The following is a 22,460-nucleotide window of genomic DNA, read 5'->3' as shown; positions in this document are numbered from 1 at the left end:
GTTAATTCAAATCCGGCACAGATGTTATGACTGTAGTCAACGTCAAAATTAACCAGAAATTTTTATCAATACCATTGTGCTACTATTAATAATGCTCACAATATTTTTCAATACCAACAATTTGATATATAAATTAATAGAATATATATATATATATATATATTGTGTGTCTGTGTGTGCAAAATGTTATATTTATTATAAGAGACTAGAGATCATGAAAACAGCTGTCTGGAGTATATAGTCAATAACAGGAATTGGTGGGAACAAAATAATTGCAACACAATATTAACATTACTGATAGTATTATTTATTTAGTCACCCACTAAAATTTTAACCAGAAGAATCTATCTAACATCTGTACAGAGTAGAGAACACTAATTTATTAGAAAACATGTTGGAAACTATACTAAATAAATAAACCGTATTTGCGATAACTTAGTTAAAAATTAACGACCGACAGCCCAGCCCGTCTCCTGCAATCTTTATACAAGTAGACCTTTGACATTTACAAGTAATGATTAAAGCATTTTTTTAAGATTTATAATTTTGTTTAACATTCACTATATCTTTTGCTATAAAGTGAGTATATCTATTTATGCTTTATCCTGCTCATTGCAAGGGATTATGATGTGATGGTCTGTAGCTACAGCCGAGGATTCAGCTATCAACCAGTATTTCAACACAGACTAGTTTTAGAATATCATACATTAGTGAAGAGCTCAACACACTATAAATTACTTGCTGATTGACACTACTACATTACATACATTAGTTTTGACATGGAAGATCACAACACGATCACATGTAAATAACATTTCAGAATTAAAACTGGATTTCAACATGTTTGGAATGACCTCTCATTTTTATAAAAGCAATTCCAAAATGTAACAAACTCTAATTTATAACAATTTTTTAAAGATTTTACACACTATTCGTTACAATGGTAATTATTGTACTGTATTGTATCTACCAAACTAAGATTTTTTTGTCTACTTTTTTCTACTAATAATTTAGTAGAACAATGAGTTTTAGACAGCTGAAACGGGCTTGCAGAAGACCGTGCGGGGGAGGGCATGTGTGGCCAGCAATACTAGCTAAGACATACAAGGAGCACTATACACAGACACATTATTGCTGATAGTGTCACGGTCATTAACATCTAGAACTGGCAAATCCGTTGCTGCCACCAACTCGTACGTAGGTTCTTAATGGATCTCTCTGAACACAAAAAAGAAAGTAGCAACTTATTCGGAAACTAAACATTGGTATGGTTTTTTTCTCATTAAATCTCTTATTTTAGTATGTCAATATTTAAAACACGAAAGAATATCGACCACAAGGAAAAGACCAAATATAGGGCGATTATAATCCCCCTTTTTCTACTAATTTTAATGATTGCAGAAAGAAAAATGAAACAAAAGTATTTAGGTTAGTAAAACTATTTTCGATGTAGTAAAATATTGGAGGTTTTCAAATACTCACCAGTAAATATGTTCAAATTCCAATTCATTGTAAGAAAAACAAGAATTTTAAGTACAAATTGTCACATTTAGATATGTAAATTATAAGTAAAAGTGAAATTACGCTTATTAGTAAACTCTAGTAAAAGATTATCTAAATATTTAAAATACTATCATTTTAAGTACTTTTACAAGAAAAAAATAATTTTGCTATAAAGGTTTTCAGTGGTTTTGATTGTGTTGCTAGAACATTGTATACTCATTTATCTTTAGATTAGAATGGAATGATTTTTATATGTGCATAAAAAAATTTATGTTCTATGCAAAGCATCATAATAGTATTTATTTATATACCTTCGTCACATTCACTCACTTCTCCAAACACTCTGTCTCTTGTTGAGTTTGACAAGTATTACTTAACAGTATTCGTCAAAACCAACAATTTACCTCTGTAAAAAGATGCTCATAAGTTACTGTCCAGTATCTGTTCTTATCTCTATATCTGAATAACTGAATATTTCCTCAAACTATATGTATTTTGTTACAGTAAACAGTGCTGTATATATATCGCTTCAATTTTGAAATATATTTTGTCTGAATATTCTTGTGAATTCTGTTTCAATGTCCTCGCCACGCTGTGACGCCGTGGGAAAGGTACAAATATGATCCTATGAATAAGACGAATCTTACTGAGTTTTTGCAAAGCACTGATGCCTGGTGACATAGGTTCACATGGTTTTCCAAGGACAACCTTTATTTAAGTGCATCACTAGAAATTTTACCTTTCAAACTTTGTCATAGATTTATTTTAACAGTGTTTTCAACTCATAGTTGTATATTTTACTACTAGTAAAATATGAAAAGTTTTAATAATACTAATGTAAAGTTTTTAATGAGAACAAGTGAATTTATCTAATTTGATATTTGACCTTGATTATTTTTACAAAATAAAATTAAGACCTCAAATTTTCACCAGAATCCTTGGGTTTTAATTATCTTTTCAACAATGTGTTGCAAACAAGTGATTGATATTTGGAAATCTTAAATTGGAAAGTGAAAGAGGAGGAAGGGAGGTTTGAATCTACAACATTTTTAACACATCAAAAAGCAGACCTAGAAATATTTCCCATTTCATTTTTCTATCTGCTGAGGATGAACTGTCTAATCTCCTAATGTTCAGAATCCATTACATACAAACGTACAATGTTGTTGTGAACAGCATGAGAGCACACTTTCATTAAGTAACTGGTAACTTTCACTTTACCTTATATTATAAAATGAGAAATCTTGAAGGTTGTTATGAGATGCAAAATGTAAACTGAGCACATATGTTATGATATTCTTACCAGATTTATACATTTTTTTCAGTTACCGCAGCAAGTTTAGCATGTTGTAAAACATTTAAATTGATTTTCATTACCTATTCAATCTATACTTTAACTAAAAAAGTGCAAAAACTAATTACAAAAAGCCTAGAATAACAAAATAATCTAAAATATCTAAGTAAAAATATTTTATTCCAACATTTTAAAATTCATTAAGTACCATCAGTTTGTTGAAATAAATTTAATGACAGTCCTTGTACTGTTTGATCGATAACAAGTTAAAACCAATTCTTTTGGAACACATATTGTTACTGCCTCGGAATCAATGGAATGACGAGACCTAACCTAAGTATCGTTTCTTTTCGGAATGTGGAAACGGTTTTCTTATTGAAGGAACTAAAAGTTGGTAGAAATAACAATTAACATATGAATAAATGACAAATTTGTTTCAATGGCCAGTGTACTGATGTAAGCATGCAGCTATGCAGATCTATTGAGTAGTGATATGGAGAGGTGATAAGACGTCTTTTGCTTCTTTTTCAATACTTCTCTATTTATTTCTCTATAGTACACTTCTCTTGTGTACTAACAGAAATAGTACAGTGAGTATTTTGTAATTCAAAAACAAAAGTATGAAAAATGTCTGAAATTTTCTGTTTATTTCTATTTTGCTTGTCACTACGTCTTAACATCAAAGCCAGAGCAATTTAAAGCCTTAGCTTGTTCTATGTGTGATTATACAACATCAATCTGTCATAAACATCAATGCACACCATTCAGCTCTACAGTACGTGAACTGGAAGTGCTGTCATGCCAGATACAGGTTGAAGCCAACACCAACTGCAACTTTGCATTGTGTTCACGGGGACATTTGTGTGTTCGTAACATTATAACATACCTTCCTTTAGTGTACAATCCATAACTAAGTCAGAATGAATCAAGGTACACAGTCTCGTCTAAACGTTTTAATATTCCAAGAATAACAGACATGTTACTATTAATTTTATCAGTGTAAAAAGATTTGAAGGTTATGTACAATTCTCAATTTCTGCTCGAATTAGTTACAAAGACAACAGTTGCAACATACTCTGCCTATTGTATCAATAATTTGAAGACAGATAACTGGCAAATAACTATTGCAGATAAATTAGCAATCAATCTTAATGCAATTTTTATTGTTAAGTTTTGAGGTGCATCATTTAACACGAAAGTTTCAATATTCTGAACTCTAAAACTCAACATAAATGACTTGAATTTATCACTTGACTTGGGCAGCTACCTGAACATCCCAAACATGGATTTGTATATTAGATGATGTAATTTTCACCAACTGTCATCAGTCTCGTTATGCAATCACCTTTATGACCTCTGCCGTAGACATAGCAATCTGTATTGCTTGGCATCACAACAATGACACTATTATATCCCATCTACATATACCTACCTCCTCCTGTGTAGTTGTCTACTTCACACAGTACATCAGCCCTAGAGACAAAATCTAGTTTTTAACAAATGATACTTATATGGTAGGTTATTAATTCAGTTATTCTAGATATGTTATTGTGCTCAAAATATTAACACTAAAGCAAATCACTCAACGACATCAGTTGTAGGGAAGCATGATGAATTAAAGTTTGAAAAGGGAATTTTATCCCAGAAAATAAATACCGCACATCTTCAAAAGTTTAAACTTGACCCTACTACAGCATGATATACACATATACACGGGCAGATACATTTAAATGGTAAAAATTACAATATAAGTTCACACACTTCACTTCATGATTAACAAAACTTTTTAGTGCAGAAGAAAGAATAAACCTGTTCAGTATAATATTTAGAAATTAAACACAAGAAATTCACAACACATGCGGAAGACTCTGAATAAATAAATAGTTTAAAAAACTAAACTTTTTAAATTTTCAAATTTACAAGGTATAGTTTAACATAAAATAAATCAAAATGAGTTCATTAAAATGAATTTAAAATAAACTTCTTCATTATTTATTAAAATAAGAACAAAGCTGTTTTTTTTTAATTATTATTATCAGTAATAAAATTATAATTCAGTGTATTTATAGCCATTTCATAAAAGGTGTTTCAGAACTCTTATAAGGTATTTTAGTCAACAGTTATTTGAGTCCAATCTAACAGAAATACTACACAACTTGTGAATGAAAATGTAAATTTTCTATCTTCTGTGTGAATGTGTTTTTTTTTTAATTACAAATAAATTTCATAAAATTCGAAAAAAATTAATAACATATTCCAAAATATTATCAAAATAATTGAAAACCTAATTAGTAGAGTACTTTATTTGTTAATATGTGATTAACAATACAGTTTACATTGTCAATAAAGTTGTGAATTGCCTTACACAACAATATGCAAGAACAGTAAAAATGCATACTCTCAGTTATTATGTATTAGCTATATTCTGTTTGCTTGATGTTTAGTACTCATAGGATTTTAGAGTGGGAGCCACTCACCAGTGTTTGGCTTTAATAGAAGAAAAGGATTGTACAGAAAAACAATGTTATACCAATAAATTGAACTTTTTTTTGTTATAAATTTTAAAATAAAAAACACAAACAGACAGAAAGATGGAATATTTGGCCACAGGAATTCTGTTGTTTATTTCAACCATTTGTCAAAGTTGTGTTACACAATTCTCAATCACCCTGTATATTGTAAGAGTTAATATTCAGACACAATCACTGTGTGAGTCACTGGAGTTATAGAATAGGTGAATCAGAGGCTCGCCTCTGGTAGGGTTTACTTCATTCACTGTTTGGTGGTATATGACTCACTGACCCACTTCAATCAAACCTTAACTATGGACTAAATTCTTATTGAAGACAATTAGATTACGATGATAATCACATTTGATGAGGAAGAGCGCTCCATCGTTCATCATGTTTTATGTTTCTCAAAAACTTAATCACTAAAATTTAATTTAAATCGGACGTTTATATTTAAAGAACATAACAATGAGGGAACTGAAACCGATTAAAAATATATATATTTTATAATAATAGACAATAACAACAAAATATAAATAATTATTTTCCACTAATGGGACACTAGTTGGTGTTACCAAGCACACAATTTACATGCTTACAGAATAATGTAGAGAAGAAATCCTTGTGTCAAATCAACCCTGATGCCATACAACACTTACTAACCGTAAACACGTAAAACTTTTTGTTTCTTATTTAATCTAAACATATAATGGCTAGAGCTATGTACAAAGTTTTAATTCAATTTTGATTAAGAACAAATATATCTGCACCACACCCAGCATATTTACAATAATGTAAAACTTCTAAGTTGAATGGACAACAGATTTAACTCTCATCTATTAGATGGCAACCAGAAGTTATATACAATAAGTTTTAACGCATTTTGACTTCTAAATCACTAGACAATTTGCCAACTTTAACAATCATTATATACCTATCATTTTGATAACATTTTATAAGACAAGCACAACTATTTTGGAGGTGGGAAATAAAAGTTGGGTACCTGCACCTTGGTCTAAGTGAAGGAATTAATAAATCGCAAGGAGTCAACATTAAGATTTGCATTTAAAAGATTTTTTTGATTCAAAGAACTTTGAGAAGTATTTTTAAACGAAAAATATTACCCTTTTGCATCAAAAGGGTTATAAAATTTTCCAAAAATCATAAAAAAAAAGTAAATAACAAATAATTGCTATATAATTTATCCATGGAAAAAAGATTACAATAATAAAACTAGTTAACAACGGAACAAAACATGATACATAATTTATAAAAGAAAACCTATGTACAGGAATTTAATAAAATACTGTTTGCAATAAAAAAAAATCAATGCAGCCGCGCAAACCGGTAAAAAATTTTTGTGAAAATTTCAAACGAATCAGGAAAACATTCAGGAATAATGTTTACAAAATAAGTTATCAATCTCTGATCTCCAGCTACCCGTGAGCATGCTGCTATCTTGCACCATTACGTTACGAAGGCTATAATACAGATTTGTTTAATTCGAAACCATTCTATAGTATATATATCTGGACTACTGGAATGCGCGACGCGATACGTGCTGCAGTCACGCAGATCCGGCTGCACAACTGCATCTAGTCGGTGTCTGCTTTCATTCCACGCACCTCGCCAGTCTTGCGCTGGCGGTCCAACTCCTCCTTGGTCTTCTCTTCCAGTGCACGGATGTCCTCCATCGTCAGGCCATGCCAGCGGTCCATCCAACAAAACAGCTGCCTGCGGAAACAGCAAATTCATTCTACTTTGTATTTTGTTAGTTTAAATTTAAAATCGATTGTTCTTACTTAATGTACCAAACCTAGTCTAAACACATTTAGCATAAAAAATCATATCAATAGTGTTAAACAGAACACTTAAAAGAATTCATCTTTATCTAATAAATTTTATTGCACCCATAATTTCCTTTTAACTCAACATAAACAAACAAATTGTAATAAATTCAAATGAACTACAATTAATTTACTACTTTCTGTAGTAGTAAACCAATTTAACCTAGTTTTTAAAATCTTACCAAAATCAAATTAATAGACTTTTGATATATCTAAAACATTTGTTTATGCCATATTACATTTAGTATCTAATAAAATATGCCTGAATAGTGAGAAAGTGTTAGTTTTTTAATGAAATTACAAAGAAATATATTTGTTACAGTTATTGTACTTTTGCACCAAACTAGTCCAGTAGTTCAAACATGACAGTTAGATAGACAGAAAAATATGTCCAAATTGTTATGAAGTTAACACTCAATCAGTATCAGGGAACTTTTAAATCAAATAGTTGATTTGTTTCTGTTGGAACAGATTTCATAGACTAACTTGTAGAGGAGTGGGATGGAAGTAAAAAGTAAGAACAGAAGAGAGAAGATCTACTCACCTATGGAACACAGTGAACAGCCTCCGCTCTGACTTCTGTATGAAGTTCTCTACCCTAGTCTGCAGCCCGAACCACTTGAATTCCACAGTAACCAGCTTGTAGCAAGTCATGACAGGCTCTACACTCTCTGTCCAGCTGTTGGTCAAAGGTCCTCTACCTAGAGCACAACATCTTGTTATCTTAGGTTAAGTGGCATCAAAGAATTATTTAGCGTTTTACAAAGCTTTTAAAAACTTTTACACATGTGAACAACTTTTCAAAATTAGGATCATTTTATTAAAAAGCTGAAACATAATTAGTTCAATTTTCGCTAGGGTGTTCATTGATCACACAATAACAACTATGTAACTAATATTGTACTACTGACCCACTCAGATAATAACAGTCCAACTCTATACAATCTGAACAAATAACTCCTACTATAACAGTAGCTTAACATTTTGGGGCCCATAGGAGAACTCAGTCCGACATCGCTATTTCGGCCGTTCCGGTCCAAGGCCAGATTCAGTTCGACATCTGTTGGCAACGTGAATATCCAACCAAAAAAGGTCATTCGGACTCATATTTAATCGATATAACATCTCAATCTTGTTAAAGGGTGTTAAATAACCAGACTCAAGTTAACTACGTCTAGGGTTTCACTTCCAGTATTATTATAATGCGTAGTTGAAAACCTGTGTAGTGTTTATTTTCAGCTGACCAACTTGTAGTGCCTGCTGCTGTTTGTTTAGGAATAAATACAGATTTATTATGATTTTTTTATGTTTAGTTGTCAACAAATAACCATGTAAAATGAGTTTTCATTTTAACTGAAATTAGGTCAACAAGCCAAGGCAGTGGTGATGCAATTGTTTTGCATGATGAAGAGCTTTAGAGGATGCACTGTTTCATTTTGATAGTGACGATGATGATACTGATCCTGATTCTTCTATTTCTGAGGACAAAAGTGTGGTAATTGTTCGTGATTTAGATGAATACTAGGCTGAAAAACAACCTTCAGTACCAGGTAAGGTTAGGCCGAGGCCTAGACCCACACAAACCTAGACTCCATCCTAACTCGTGTTTTCACAAGCATATTACTACAGAAAACAACAAAGAGTAGGCCTAAGCTTAAGCATAACTGTGGGGTGATGTGTTTTATAAATAGGTTCAGGCAGTAAATTTTCTTTTTGTTGATTTTTAATTTTATGTACAGTAAATAAACCATTGTTATAGTAACGACTTATTTATCGTATTGATATAATATTCAGTTTTGAAGTACAAATAACCCAAGTAATTTATGTAGGCCTAACTATGTTTCAAGTAGTCTACTTTGTTTAAAAGAGCACACCACCTAATCCACTTCAACAATTTACCAATGTAATTAGTGCTATATACTTTCATGAGCTTAAATGTGGATATTTTACTGAATCAAATACATTGTATATATAGTACAATATACATTTTTATTTTCAAATGACATATTTCCTAAGTCATGAACTTAATTATGTAGGTATTTAGAACATGACTAATACTTATGATGGTTACTTCATAAAGTTGGTAATAAACCTAAGCAAAAATTCATTTCTACTTTATTCCAAAAATAAAAAAAATAATGAATACAATTTTATTTTGCATTACTTAACTTTTAAAACAATGGTACAAGGTTCTTCCTTGAAAAAAACAAGAGTTTATTACAATTTATTGTTTTATAGTGATATGTACGAGTATATAAGGAATACTGAGATACAAGCATATTCACATGAAATTAATTAGATCTGGTGAGTCAATCCAATGGGGACCAAACAGATACCAACAGGTTAATCTATACAACACTGATTGGCTGAGCATTAGTGAAGCCTACCAATCAAGGGGCTCGAAAAATTTCATTTCTGTCTGTCTAACCAATATCTTGAAAATTAACTGACTCATAACATGAAATTTGGCATGAAGATTCATTTCTATATAGCTACATTTCTGAGTTCGATGATATTATTTATATCTCACTTCATGGAATTAGGCTGAGCATTAGTGAACATTTTTTCATTGGTATTATGGGTAACCATGATGGTAACGAGAAAATAGCAAAATAAATAAATTTGCGAACAAACTAAGAACTATCATATGATAACAGTATGAGTACAAACTTTAAGTATGGGTATACTCATTTTTCCTGTGTGTCAGTCTTCACTGGCAGTTTACTATTAGTAAAGAAAAATAAGGGTACTGAATGTAGTTTGAACATTCTAGATGGCCAGAATCTTGTTAAAACCTGTTAAATGGCCTTAACACCAAATTTATTGACATACCTGTATTTATCACTCATTAAATAAAAAATATACAGATTTTTACAAGGGCACTTATGATTCTTCAACCTTCTCCAGACCATAAATTATAAGCAAATTACTTAGAATAAAATAAAATATATAAGTTAATATAGAAATTTTTTACAACTATGGTTATTTGGTTGAGAAACTATGGTTTTTCATACTTTTTGTTTGACAAAAATTACATACAAATATAATGGACAATTAAATACACTACAATAACTATGACATACCTGTTTTCTCTGACTTGAATTTAGTGGGGTCCTCCGTGGGCTTGTAGTCACTACTGGACACAGGATCATTGCCAATATCAATCTTGACTACCTCACGCTGTTTCAGCTTGTCTGGTGGCAGTTCGTGCACATTGTCTTTGGTGCCGCGGTCGCCGATGTGGTACGACTCGATCACAATCACAAAATTTTCCTTCATGTAACCGGGATTGGAGATGACTGTCTTACAGTACGGATAAGCGTTCCAGGCCTCCTCGTGTATCTCCAGTGAGCCTGTATGTGGTTACATAAGTCTGATAAGACTAAATTATTACAGCAAAATCAAATAAAAATGTACAAGTGTGATCACAATGGCAGAATGTAGTAGCTATACAGCTATAAGAAAATGTATCAACTCATTTTTTGTTACATATTATTGAAAAACAATGAAAATAAGGTAATTAATTCTATAAATAATATAAGTTAAATCAAGCATGATACATAATAAATTCTGTAACAAGTTGAGCTCTTAATATGTACTTTTAAAATATTCTAGATAAAATTAAAATAGGAGCTATTAAACTAATTCTAAGGTCTTATTTTGAATAAGTAGACAATAAGCCGGTTAGTTACTCACCTTTAGGTGCTATTAGTTTGATAAACCCTGGTACTTTGCTCTGCAGGTGATAAATCTTGTAGGTGTACTGACCCTTGCTGTACTTGCCCCCGAGGAGAGGGTAGTTGTCAAAAGGTTCGTTCTTCAGTACCTCAATACCCTCCCCACCTCCTGTCTCATTCTTGCTGGCCTCCGCCACCGAGTAGAGCTGTGCCACTTGGTACTCTTCCACTGTCAGTGGCAAAGTCACACGGTACTCTTTAATCAACATTTTGTATGTCTTTCTCGCTCTCTAGGCTTTACTGTCTCAGCGTCACACTCACCACATTCCACTATTGGACGTTTTGGACGGAACCTGCAACCAGATAGTTATATCAGAAACATTCTACTATTGAGTCTTTATATTAAAGACTTCGCTCACTGAGGGTTTCACTCTCAGACTCATCATTTGGGTGTTGACTGAATCTAGGGTCAGCCAAAATAGTTATTAGTGAGATTTAAGATCAGGTTTGCCAGTCAGTTAAGTCAACCAGAGTGCTATGTTTAACAGAGAGTTAAGGTAAAAGGAGTATTATGTCGAGAGGATTCAGTTGTGAATGGGGATAACTTAAGAAGGGGTACACTTAACAATTGCCCCCTGGAATTCAGCATGGGACTATAGGTTGACCAGGTGGTTTTGACAGGCGAGTTCATTGGCCAAACCATCAAATATTAGGTATAAATACAATATTCTCTCTGTAAAATTATTTGTTAATGGTTTTTTCCATTCTGATAGCTAAAAATTGTTTATAAATATCCCACATCTCTATTAAGCCTCATGAATTTAACATAAAACCAGTGTATGATCAACCCAGATTTTCTACATTACATAACTTGTGTCAAGAATTTGTGATGTTAACCGAATCTATGAAAGTGTGTCTATTAATTTTTGTTATGTTTCCAGGAAATATAGTAAATTATGTGTATTTTTAATTTTAATTGTCCAAATCTAAACTTTATAGTTGCTATATTATGCATGCTACAATAATATAGAAGTCCACATGTAGACAAAATTCCAAACAAATTCCAAACTGTCAAAAATCATTTCAATTGGGTGTAAAACAATATGAATTCACTGGTGTATTCAAAATTACATGTACTATAAAATGAAGTAGGATCAGCAAAACTTTGTTGCTATATTTAAATCTCATGAATCAGCTATATGACTCTAGTCAGCCAGTTACAAGGTCAAGGTCAAGGTAGCTTAGCTCTAAGACCTTGTCTTATCTCTACTGCAATTCATTAACATATGACATTTCTTTTCTTTCAATTGAAAGAAAATTTTAGTATACAGGTACATCGTAATTACAATGTACCTGTATACTAAATATGTGCACATGTCACACATGTGTATATATTGATCTACTGGTCTTTCTTAGTTTAATAAACCTCAATTCATACAAAAACTTGAACAGAACTGTTAAAATTGTTTTTACCACTTGAATCTTCCAAAATTGAAAGGTTTAAGAGAGGTTTAAAAATTTATTTAGTCACATTTTAGCGTAATGAAATGCAACAAGTTTTGTCTAAATTTGAGAAAGGTTATGGTGTCTAAGCTACATGCAGAGACACACTAAGTGTATAGACAGATATGTCCACTAGGCCACTGTTTTCCTCTCCAAATGTTCCAAGAGTGAAGAAATGTGGAAGAGTATTTATCAAAATGTTTAATTAGATCTTTCTGAAAATGCACAAATTCAAATTCAAAATATTCTTTATTTACAGTTTCATCAATAAATTGTAATGGCGTCATACAATATAAATTCTATCAAAATCTACGAATTTTTATGGTGCCTAATATATATGGACACACATATAGACAGATATGTCCACAAGACGAACTGATTTCCTCTCTGGATGCTCCAAGAGTGAAGAAATGTTGAAGAGTGGGTAAATTCATAATTAGGTCTTACTGAAAATGCACTAAATTCCACCAAAATCTAAGAATTTTTATGGTGTCTCAGCATGTTGCAGAGATACACACATATAGACAGATAGGTCCACAAGGCCAACTGGTTTCCCCTAAGGATGTTCTGAGACTGATATATCCCCAGGATAATGCAATATCAAATTTCCTATTAACAAAATTTCCACATATGAGATTAAAAACATTGTTACTAGGAAATACACACACATTTTTGATCAAGTACAATCAGATAAAATTGTATCAATATTGCTGTTTTTAAGTATGATACAGCACAGATGGTGATTGGTTGTTACACACCTTTTTATGGAATAGGAGATACAGTAATTATAAACTCTCTGATGATATCTGGGTCAATAGAATCACACAATATCAAAGTATTTTCAGTAACTGTTTTTATTTCAATATTAATTTATTACAATTTTTTACAAAGGATTGTAGTTACTGTATTTACTTTTGAATTACAGTAATTCATATTTTCTAACTTTAGACAATAACATTATCTCATTTCAATTAGCAGTTGTTATTATTATAATGAATATATTATACTATTATAATGAATATATTATACTATTATTAATAAATATTATTAATGCTTTTAAATTTCATAAAACCTAAAATAACAGTAAAAATATATTAGAGACCATAAAATGTGATATCAAAAATTACAAAATGACTGATGTCTTTTGTGTTAGAATTAGTTAAAACACAAGTACAATAGTAATTAAAGAATTACATGTGCTGCTTGTTCCACATAAATAGTAAATTTTTGTTAATATTGAAATTCTAAATTGTTAATAAATCTGATTGTACCACATATTAAAGAATTTTATCAAAGTATTATAAAAAGTATCTTTACACAGAAATACCCCCAAATGTACATAGGATACAGATAAAAAGAAATTACAAGACAGAGGGCTCTTGAAGTGCAGAAAGTAGCACTTCTTAATACAATTTCTTTTTACTAAAAACTTCAAGAAATAATAGATCAATACCATGTATTAGTAAAATATTTCTTAAAATTTTTTAATTTAAATCATTTATGCTTAATAGGATTTGTAAATATAACTTTGTCTAATGACATTATAATTTATAAATTTATACAAATTTCAAAATACAAATATGTAACAAAAAATTAACTTATCAGACATTACAATTATAATTGTATGAGCACAAAATAGACACCAAGAGACAACAGTAGGAGACGTAAGTGATTCTTTTTCTGTCTGCTCATTTAATCAAGCTATTTTTCAATATTCTTCATAAAGCAAAAAAAAAATAGTGTAAAAAATATGTTAAAGGAAGTAAAAACGGTATGGTGATTGCCCTTTCGTCCAATGCAACCAGTTTTAAAGTCAAAACATCCGACACATGGAAATAAAATTAGATTTACCAACGTGTCTAAGTACGAGTACAGTAGAGCCATTTTCCAAGTCGAGGGTGAAGATGAATATGAATGAAGGACGTAATGGGTGAGTGAGCTTTAACCTTGTTACTGGCTGAGATCTAATGTTTCTCTGCAAGCAATTAATTATCTTAATGACCAGAAGTCCTTCAATTGCGAGTGAGACCCACACTACACAGATACCAGTCTTGGCTGTATTCAAATAGTATACCGATGCTATCTAGTGTACAATGCTAAATTCCCATCCCTACACCACTCAGTGGTAAATTTTAGACCTTTATAAAGGCCTGTTTCATTAAACGGGTTGGTGCGGACACCACATTTTACAGAAAACCCGAATCTACTACAGCTTAGTTTCAAAACATCTTTAAAGAGTGATATCCAAATATCCTCATGAACGTGATCAGGCTCAGTGACGTCACGTCATGAAAGCAATATTTAGTTAGTGCCGACAGCTATAGAACATATTTACTATCCATGTTGATGTGGCCGAACTCTTTACTATTTTACTCATTGTTACAAAATATATTATGTATGTGTAGCCTTCTGAGAATACCAAACTGACTGTGGTTTCCATAAATTTGTCCTACATTACTTTACTTTGTACTGTTTCTCTTTCAAGTTTTGGCTATTATAAATCACTAGTTTTCTGATCAAACATTTGCTTTATGATTAACTAATAACCTCATTGCAGAATCATTATAGCTGACTTCTCTTCCCTCCAGTTTCTCTGATGTTTCATTCAGTATTGAGCAGGAGGTTGCTTAGTGGTTGATGTGAAATGTAATTGTCACTGTAATAACTTTTAGTAAAAGTAAACAACTGTAACAGATCTTGAATAGTACAGAATAAATTGTAACTATGTACCGTGTACTTGCCAGAAACACTCAGCACAGTAAAGATACTCACCAAGTGCTGGCATGAGTAAAAATTCTGTGAATAATATATTAAATAACATTATTCTGTATAATGTAATGAATTATTGCTATGGCTGTGCCATTGTATTCTGTTCTAAACAGTTTACGTACCCAAATACGTTATTATATTTAGCAATTATAGTTCTACATAAACAATAATACATATTATATTAATAGTTTCATCACCAATATTAGATCGACATGATGAATGACATTGCCGTTAGTAAAACTGGGACTAGAGACGTAAGGCAATATATCTATAACAGGGTGTACTTTAGTACGGTATATAGTTTAGTTCTCAAAAGTAAAATCGCTTCAGCCAGACTAAAATGTTTATTCCGCATTCCTATGAGCAGAGAACCTTTAAACATCCTGTTCCCTAATTGGTGTTTAATGGCTAGAGTCATCTACTGAATGGCCCACAACATCTTCACGAGTAACTTACTGCTTTCCTGCTGATATCCTTAATAATGGCGTTCCGTGGCAACTAAACTCTCAACACAAGTATCATTTGAAAAACTATTGACTAATCTGGTAATGTAATGCCCCTAATCTGATGTTAAAAATTAGTGTAAGCTAATTCATAACATCGACATGATAATACGTATCACCGCCTGGGTTGTAACCCGGAAGCGTTCCTAGGCTACTTGTTTCATTAGACTCGATAAAAAATAAGCTTTCACCCAACCACTGATAGACCCAATTATTTCATAATTGGTCAGATAGAGACAAGAAGAGCTCATGTAACTGGTACGTGCTGTGTCACCGTAACCGGAAGATAACGTACAAAGGTTGACCTTCAGGAGTTAGACGATAAGAAGGATACGGTTTCAGTGGCCATGCTGTCGGGTATATGCCTGTAATATTCAACTTATTATTTATTTGTACAATGAGATTTTTTAACATTTTTGCAATACAAATACTTATGAAAAAGACATAAGTAACGTAATTTTTATTATGTTTCCTTATTTCAGACACTTGACTTATTGAAGTACAGCATACAGCTTATTCTCTTTAAGATCATACCACCTTTAAGATCAATACATTTCAATAACAGTTCTAGAAACAAAAGTCGTCATGAAAGTTGATCTATTTTTAAAAGAAACTAATGAGACTTTGTGCCACTTCACACTATATTTAGATAATTGACTGCACAAATATACAATTTATAAACAGTATGAAGCTTGTCGACCCAGCCAACTATTCCCTATCGCATTTCTCATCCATTGTATTTGTGTCCAGAATACCAGTCATTCACTCTCTTCACCTAAATCCGATATCCATTGCAGTTTCATGATTTGTAGTTGTTTACTTGACTTATTTTATTGCTATGCCCATTTCTTTCTCATACTTTTTAAACGCTTGTAGTATTTTTGTTGTTTTTACTCAATATCCTCACGTATGGGCAGATATCGTATTAATCACTCGATCTGACGTATGCGTCACGTGACTACTGTATCTTAGGTTATTTTACCTTTGGTTACATCATTATAACAAGACAAGGTAAATTCTATTTCGATTGAGATTGTGATACAGCTAGATTTCAACGTAATAAATAGACTAATATTCAGTTGTTGATTATAACTGTGGATATAAACCCACTTGATCTGCTTGCTACTCTCGTTAAATCCCTAACTACGCTTATTTATCGGGGTTTTAATGACTTACAGGAATATTCAAACTTAAAAAGGGGTGTAAATAAAAACAAATCGATTGTTTGAGAACTGTCCAATCAGTACATTTTCCATTGATTTTCATATTATGTAAGTTAAGATTTGACAGTTATAGCTATATACAGATATTTATTATTTATACCATCGACCTTACATTTTTCAAACCAAGTTCACAAATAAAATTACATCTTTGTAATTACAAATCTAAATTTTAAAAAGAGTTTAGAATGTTTAGTCCTTATCAAGTTAAGCGTAAGAATTGCATTTCTAGTTACGCTTATGTTGCTCAACTATTGACGGATCAATGGGAAAACAATGAATGCCATTATTATCAGTTGGTAGGCCTACATAGCGATTGTGCAATAAATAACGTCAAGACTGACAACAAATGTATGTATTACACATCACAACAAACAATCATCATTGTCTTTCTGTGAGCAAAATGAAATATTTGTTTCAAAACGCGCATCAGGATTAACCAAAACTTTGAAAATGTTACTCAAATCAATCGTGTATTCAGTATTAATGTTATCGCGGTAGCGGTGAACTCCCATCATCATTCATATATTTACTTACATTACTAAAGATACAGTGCTTAAATAATATGGACTAAAACTCCGAAGAACAATTAAACTATTGTGGCTGAACAACATTTTCTTCTACGATATATATGTATTTATCATTTAATTAGTTAGGCTAACGAACAAATGTCCCTACCTACTGCGCTTGTATAACATGATCTAACATTTACTTTCTCCAATCTTACATGAGTTTTAGATATCTGGGAATATTTCCGAATCGGAATCCCACTGTAATAAACATTTCAGAACTAAAAATCAAGAAATATTGACCAAGCAGGTGATGAATAAAGCCAGATTTAAATTAATGTTCAATTAAACTTCTACAGAATCGCTTTACCATAAATAACATCCAAATTTTTCTCTTTACACCGCATCGAGATACTGCTAACAGAATTAAACTCTTTCAACTTCACTGTGGAATGTCCTTGGACAATAAATACTAGCCTATACGGACCGAAACCCCACGACTGAAAAAGTTGACACTACCCTTCATGTTCGTATAGTCGAACACGATGTGACTATACGAACCGATCTTTTTTCGGCTTCAAATGGCGTATCACAAACAATAGAGCGTGTTTTAGGCATGCGGAAAGCCAATCCACTTTGTCTCCCTGGAACTGGCAAATCGACATTGCAATGTCGATCTGACACGCACCCGTTTTGATAGTTCATATAGTACGTAATCCACTACTAGTTATATGCCATTTCAAATAAAAATAGCTGATTCCAATTAAATTTGTGTTGCTGTTTTGGCAACAGTGATATCGCGGTGAAGTCGCAAACTTGCCAGAACGATCGTCTTCATTTAGCCATTTTAAGCAGGCGTCTGTCTGTTTTGGTCTGTAGATTTAGTCACAAAAGATATTTATTTCGCGAGATAGTGTTAATTACTTAAACACGAATTTATTATGAATCTTTTTAAATCGATATGTAGTCTTTTTGTTAGTAATTTCATGGTTTTATATGTGATAGGTATTATGATGGTTTATAGCTCGTTTTAGCTTCGTTTTAGGCTTTTATTTCAATAATATCCCAAAATTTTATTGATTTTTGACATTGAGAACTTATAGGTCTGTCAGACTCATACAACTTAGGGATTGACAATGACACCTAGGTTTCTCTTTATGCTTTCTGGAGCCCCAAACTAAGCCAATATTTCACCCAAAGTTTAAAATTGCTACTTACTTATCGTAGAATTAATATAATCAGTTAATATTGCCAGAGTTAAATTTAGTTTTTTATTTATGAAAATAATCGTGCTGATAGTAACAACTTTAAGTAAGTCCATCACTTAACAAAAAATTTGGAATTGTTTATTAATTTATCTATTGTTTTGTAGTGCATATCATTCTCTAAATTCTGGTATATTTTCGAAACATTTAAAGTAAAAATTACATTCTTGATCAATTTTTAAAAACAATCGTACCCATAATAACAAATTTAGGCTTTCGTGTACTAATTGTGGTTTTTAATAAATATGGGTTTTAATAAATGTGTTTCTTCAACAGAACCTGCATACCATTACATATTTTCTGAACCTAGATAAAATGAAGAATAAATTGGTTATCTCAGTATAGTTATATTTCTTAATGTTTTATACCATAATTATCTCCACATTATCCTTAAAAAATAATGCGTTACACATATAGGTTTATATGTAAAAAAATATTTTTTTTAACTTTTAAAGTAAACCCAAAATGTACAACAGTTTTTTTTATCAAACATAATAAAATCTATGCTACAAAACAACAATAACCTTCTGTCTGCTATGTTTTGGCTCGTGGCTCGATCCAAAATCGCAAGAACGATGTACGCCGACGTTATGCTAGACTTCGTCTCGTACAGTCAGAAGCGCGGAATTTCAGCGCGCCGATTTTACGCGTCGCTTGGCGTAAATTCCGCCTCTCCCCTGTCCACACGGAAATTTCTATTCGTATAGTATGCACTGTCAGGTAACGTGCAGTATTGTGCGAATTTATGTGAACAAGCAGAATTAATTTGTAAACATTAATTTAGGTACACTTACTGTACATGGGACTTTCACCATTAATTAGAATGGAATATATTTCCCTCTTTTACGACTTTCTGGACTCTTCTTGGCATGGAATCCACATAAGTTTAATGCAATTGTTTATGATGAATTTTGCTATCATGCAAAAGTAAGGCTTCATCTCAAGGAGTAGTCTTCCGTTTTCTTCCACATTTTCCTTTCCGCTGTACTTCAACGGACCCGGTTTCTTTTTTTATTTAATTATTTTTTACAGCACCCAAACTTACAAAACATTCCTTTGCAATGTCCTTCTGTTCTGAGTCATTGGTGTTATGATACTTTCTCTTTTCCTAGGTGTGATATCCGTATCAATAAACAGCTAAACCTGACTGCAGAGTTTCACAAAATAAATGAAATAACACAAACTTGCATACTTAACCTTAGATATAACGAAATATAATATTAATGTAACACAAACCACGTATTTAGAACAACATTTCAATAAGGTTTTGAGGTGATGTTGTTCTCTTGAACAAATCGGCTAACAGAATATCGGCAGCAGGTGCGCCAACGTATGAAAACTGAATTTCGACCTCTGGTCACATTAATTCGTACAATACTGTAGGTCCTGATAACCAATCTTTTCTGTCAAATCACGGTGTTCGGTCTATATACCGATACACCGTGATATCTTGTGATATGATAACATAATAAGTTATCAATAATACGCATCCGTAAGTACAGGTGAGTGGAAAGGGACAGAGATGACTGCAATGTTTTTGACCATTTCACTATATCTTCTTTGTTAAAGCTATATTTAATCTTGGTTATTTCTAATCAAGTTTATTATTTTTATTTTCGGATAATAGCAGGGATGTTTTGCAAGGACTTTCGGTTTTTCATATGCTATCGTAGGTTTAGTTTTAAACTGTGTTCCGCAATGACCGATGTTTCCGTATCCTGACGTTTCATGTGCATGAGTTCATTCACTTGTGTAGACATAAACTTTGTTTTCACAACGTAGGCTGATTTACAACCACATGGAATTTCCGTAGGCTCATGTTGTAAACAGAAGAATCATGTCTTATTTTTAAACGTTGTCCTTATTAACCTTGAAATCTAATTGTGGCACACTGCAACACAACTTTCGTGATGGTTTTTAAACGTTTAAGAATTAAGGTGGTACACTCGATTTTGGGTTGAGTAAATTTTTATAGCCACAATCCTTCAAGGTACCCTCTTTTAAAGACAAAAGAAACAAAAATTTTCTTGAGTCACTTATCAAGGTACTATAGTTATTCAAACTAGTCATTTTGGCCATTTTATAACCAGGCCTAACGGAAAAGCACTGAAAAGAAGGCTTTCAAATCTTTACAACAGGTATGTGAAATATGACTGGAAGGATTAAAATATTTTTATTTTAAAAACTTGAGTTATTTTTTTCCAACGTATATAACATATATTTTAAGAGTTCAAAATATGTCAATTCCTCTCGGAGAATGATATCTGCAATCTGGCCTACTCCTAATCGTTCTTACACTAAATCCAACTCAGAAAATATAATTACAAGGTTGTCTGGTTTCAAAACTATAAGCTGTTTGATAGTTCAAATCAAATGTGAGACAAGACCACATAACAAACAAAGTGTAATTCAGAAAGACCTTCTCACTAATCATGTAAAATGCCTGTTAGTTGAATTTACAAGTGATCAACGTTTAGTTACTCAATAGTAACACTTATTCAGATCATACAACATTCACCATTAATGTTTGTTGGCAAACCAGACGACCTTGAGTTCTAGGACCTGAGATAAGTCAGCTCTCGGGATTTCCACCAAGACTCTGAGCTAAGACTGTCACAATGATAAAAGAGTTGCCCTGAAATTTCCTCTTCAGTATCACACATGTTGGTGTTTACAACATGAGTTTTTGGACAAAGTAAATAACAAGATCATTCCAGTAGTCGCTAAATTAGCCTGATAAGACAGATGGACATAGAAAAGATTGTTTCCGGGTCCACCCTCGCCCTCTACCCGTGACATGCAAATATATGTATGGAGCGAGGCCTTTATTTTTCTTGTTTCTGATAAATCAAATTTGTTGGCATAATTTCCTATACTAACTATAATTCATATCTAGTATTCTAGTCCACCGAATAAACCAAATAATCCACAAAAGAAACTATACATAATTATGATGTATATATTTTTCAGAATGTAATAAAATTACTATTTGCATCTAAAGATCTGAAGTAAATAACAAATTTTTCAGTTTTCTTTATGATGTGCAACCTTTTTATTTCAAATATTTGGGGGACCATGGTTATATGAAATTATTATGAGAAATACAGCAATTTGGTAATCCTATGACAAACCAAAATCTTCAAATGAATTTGTGGAAAAACTGGGAAGATAATCCTTGTCTGTATGTCTTTTCAAACCACCACAAAACATATTAAAATTCCAATCAGGAAAAAATTAATCTAAAACAAAATACCACGGCCTAATTCCAAAATTATTAATTAACAACTCTCATTGCCATAATGAAAACTATAACCAAGAAATGAACATATAAAAACTTTTTCTAAATAGGAAAAGAAGACTGGAAGAAGTGAAAATGATCATCAAACTAAGCTAGTGACCTTACAGTTATTGACAATAATTAGACTACTCATGATCCCAATCAGCAAGCATAACTGAACCAACAAAGTGTAATTTACTTCTATGTTCTGTACACAATATAAATCTATAAATATCAATGGCAAATAATTCTTCCCCTGTTAGCAACTGTTATCCTACTTTTATCATCCTATAACATTAATGGTTTCTTTTCATACTGTAATATGTGAGCCATATAATTATTATCTTTTATACATAAATATATACTATGTCATCTTTCCTATTAGGTTCCTCTTGGTCCAAGGAACGACCCTATTGATTTTAGGGCCAAAAGATCAAAGGATAGTTCATCCATATATCTGTCTGTTTGTCTTTCTGACTACCTGTGAGAGAACTATTGATAGCAAGGTCCTAGAGATTTAAACTTGGGACATAGGCTCCTCTTGGTCCAAGGAAGGAACGATATTAAGAGTAGTCCATCTGCC

General features: G+C 32.0%; 1 protein-coding gene across 1 annotated transcript in view; it reads right to left on the bottom strand.

Moving 5' to 3' along the window:
- Nucleotides 1–285: 285 nt before the first annotated feature.
- LOC124354538 (phosphatidylinositol transfer protein alpha isoform) overlaps nt 286–22,460 on the bottom strand; it is a 32,315-nt gene continuing 10,140 nt past the window's right edge. Inside the window, exons 2-5 of the mRNA XM_046805071.1 lie at nt 10,851–11,184; nt 10,238–10,507; nt 7,699–7,855; nt 286–7,041 (exon numbers count right to left, since the gene is read on the bottom strand). Of these exons, the coding sequence (XP_046661027.1) occupies nt 6,903–7,041; nt 7,699–7,855; nt 10,238–10,507; nt 10,851–11,100 (816 nt within the window). The 5' untranslated portion in view covers nt 11,101–11,184 and the 3' untranslated portion in view covers nt 286–6,902. The remainder of the gene's footprint in view (nt 7,042–7,698; nt 7,856–10,237; nt 10,508–10,850; nt 11,185–22,460) is intronic.

The sequence above is a fragment of the Homalodisca vitripennis genome, chromosome 2 (assembly GCF_021130785.1).
Source record: "Homalodisca vitripennis isolate AUS2020 chromosome 2, UT_GWSS_2.1, whole genome shotgun sequence".
NCBI lineage: Eukaryota > Metazoa > Arthropoda > Insecta > Hemiptera > Cicadellidae > Homalodisca > Homalodisca vitripennis.
The sequence above is the reverse complement of the archived record's forward strand: the minus strand, read 5'-3'. Positions and strand labels throughout refer to the sequence as shown.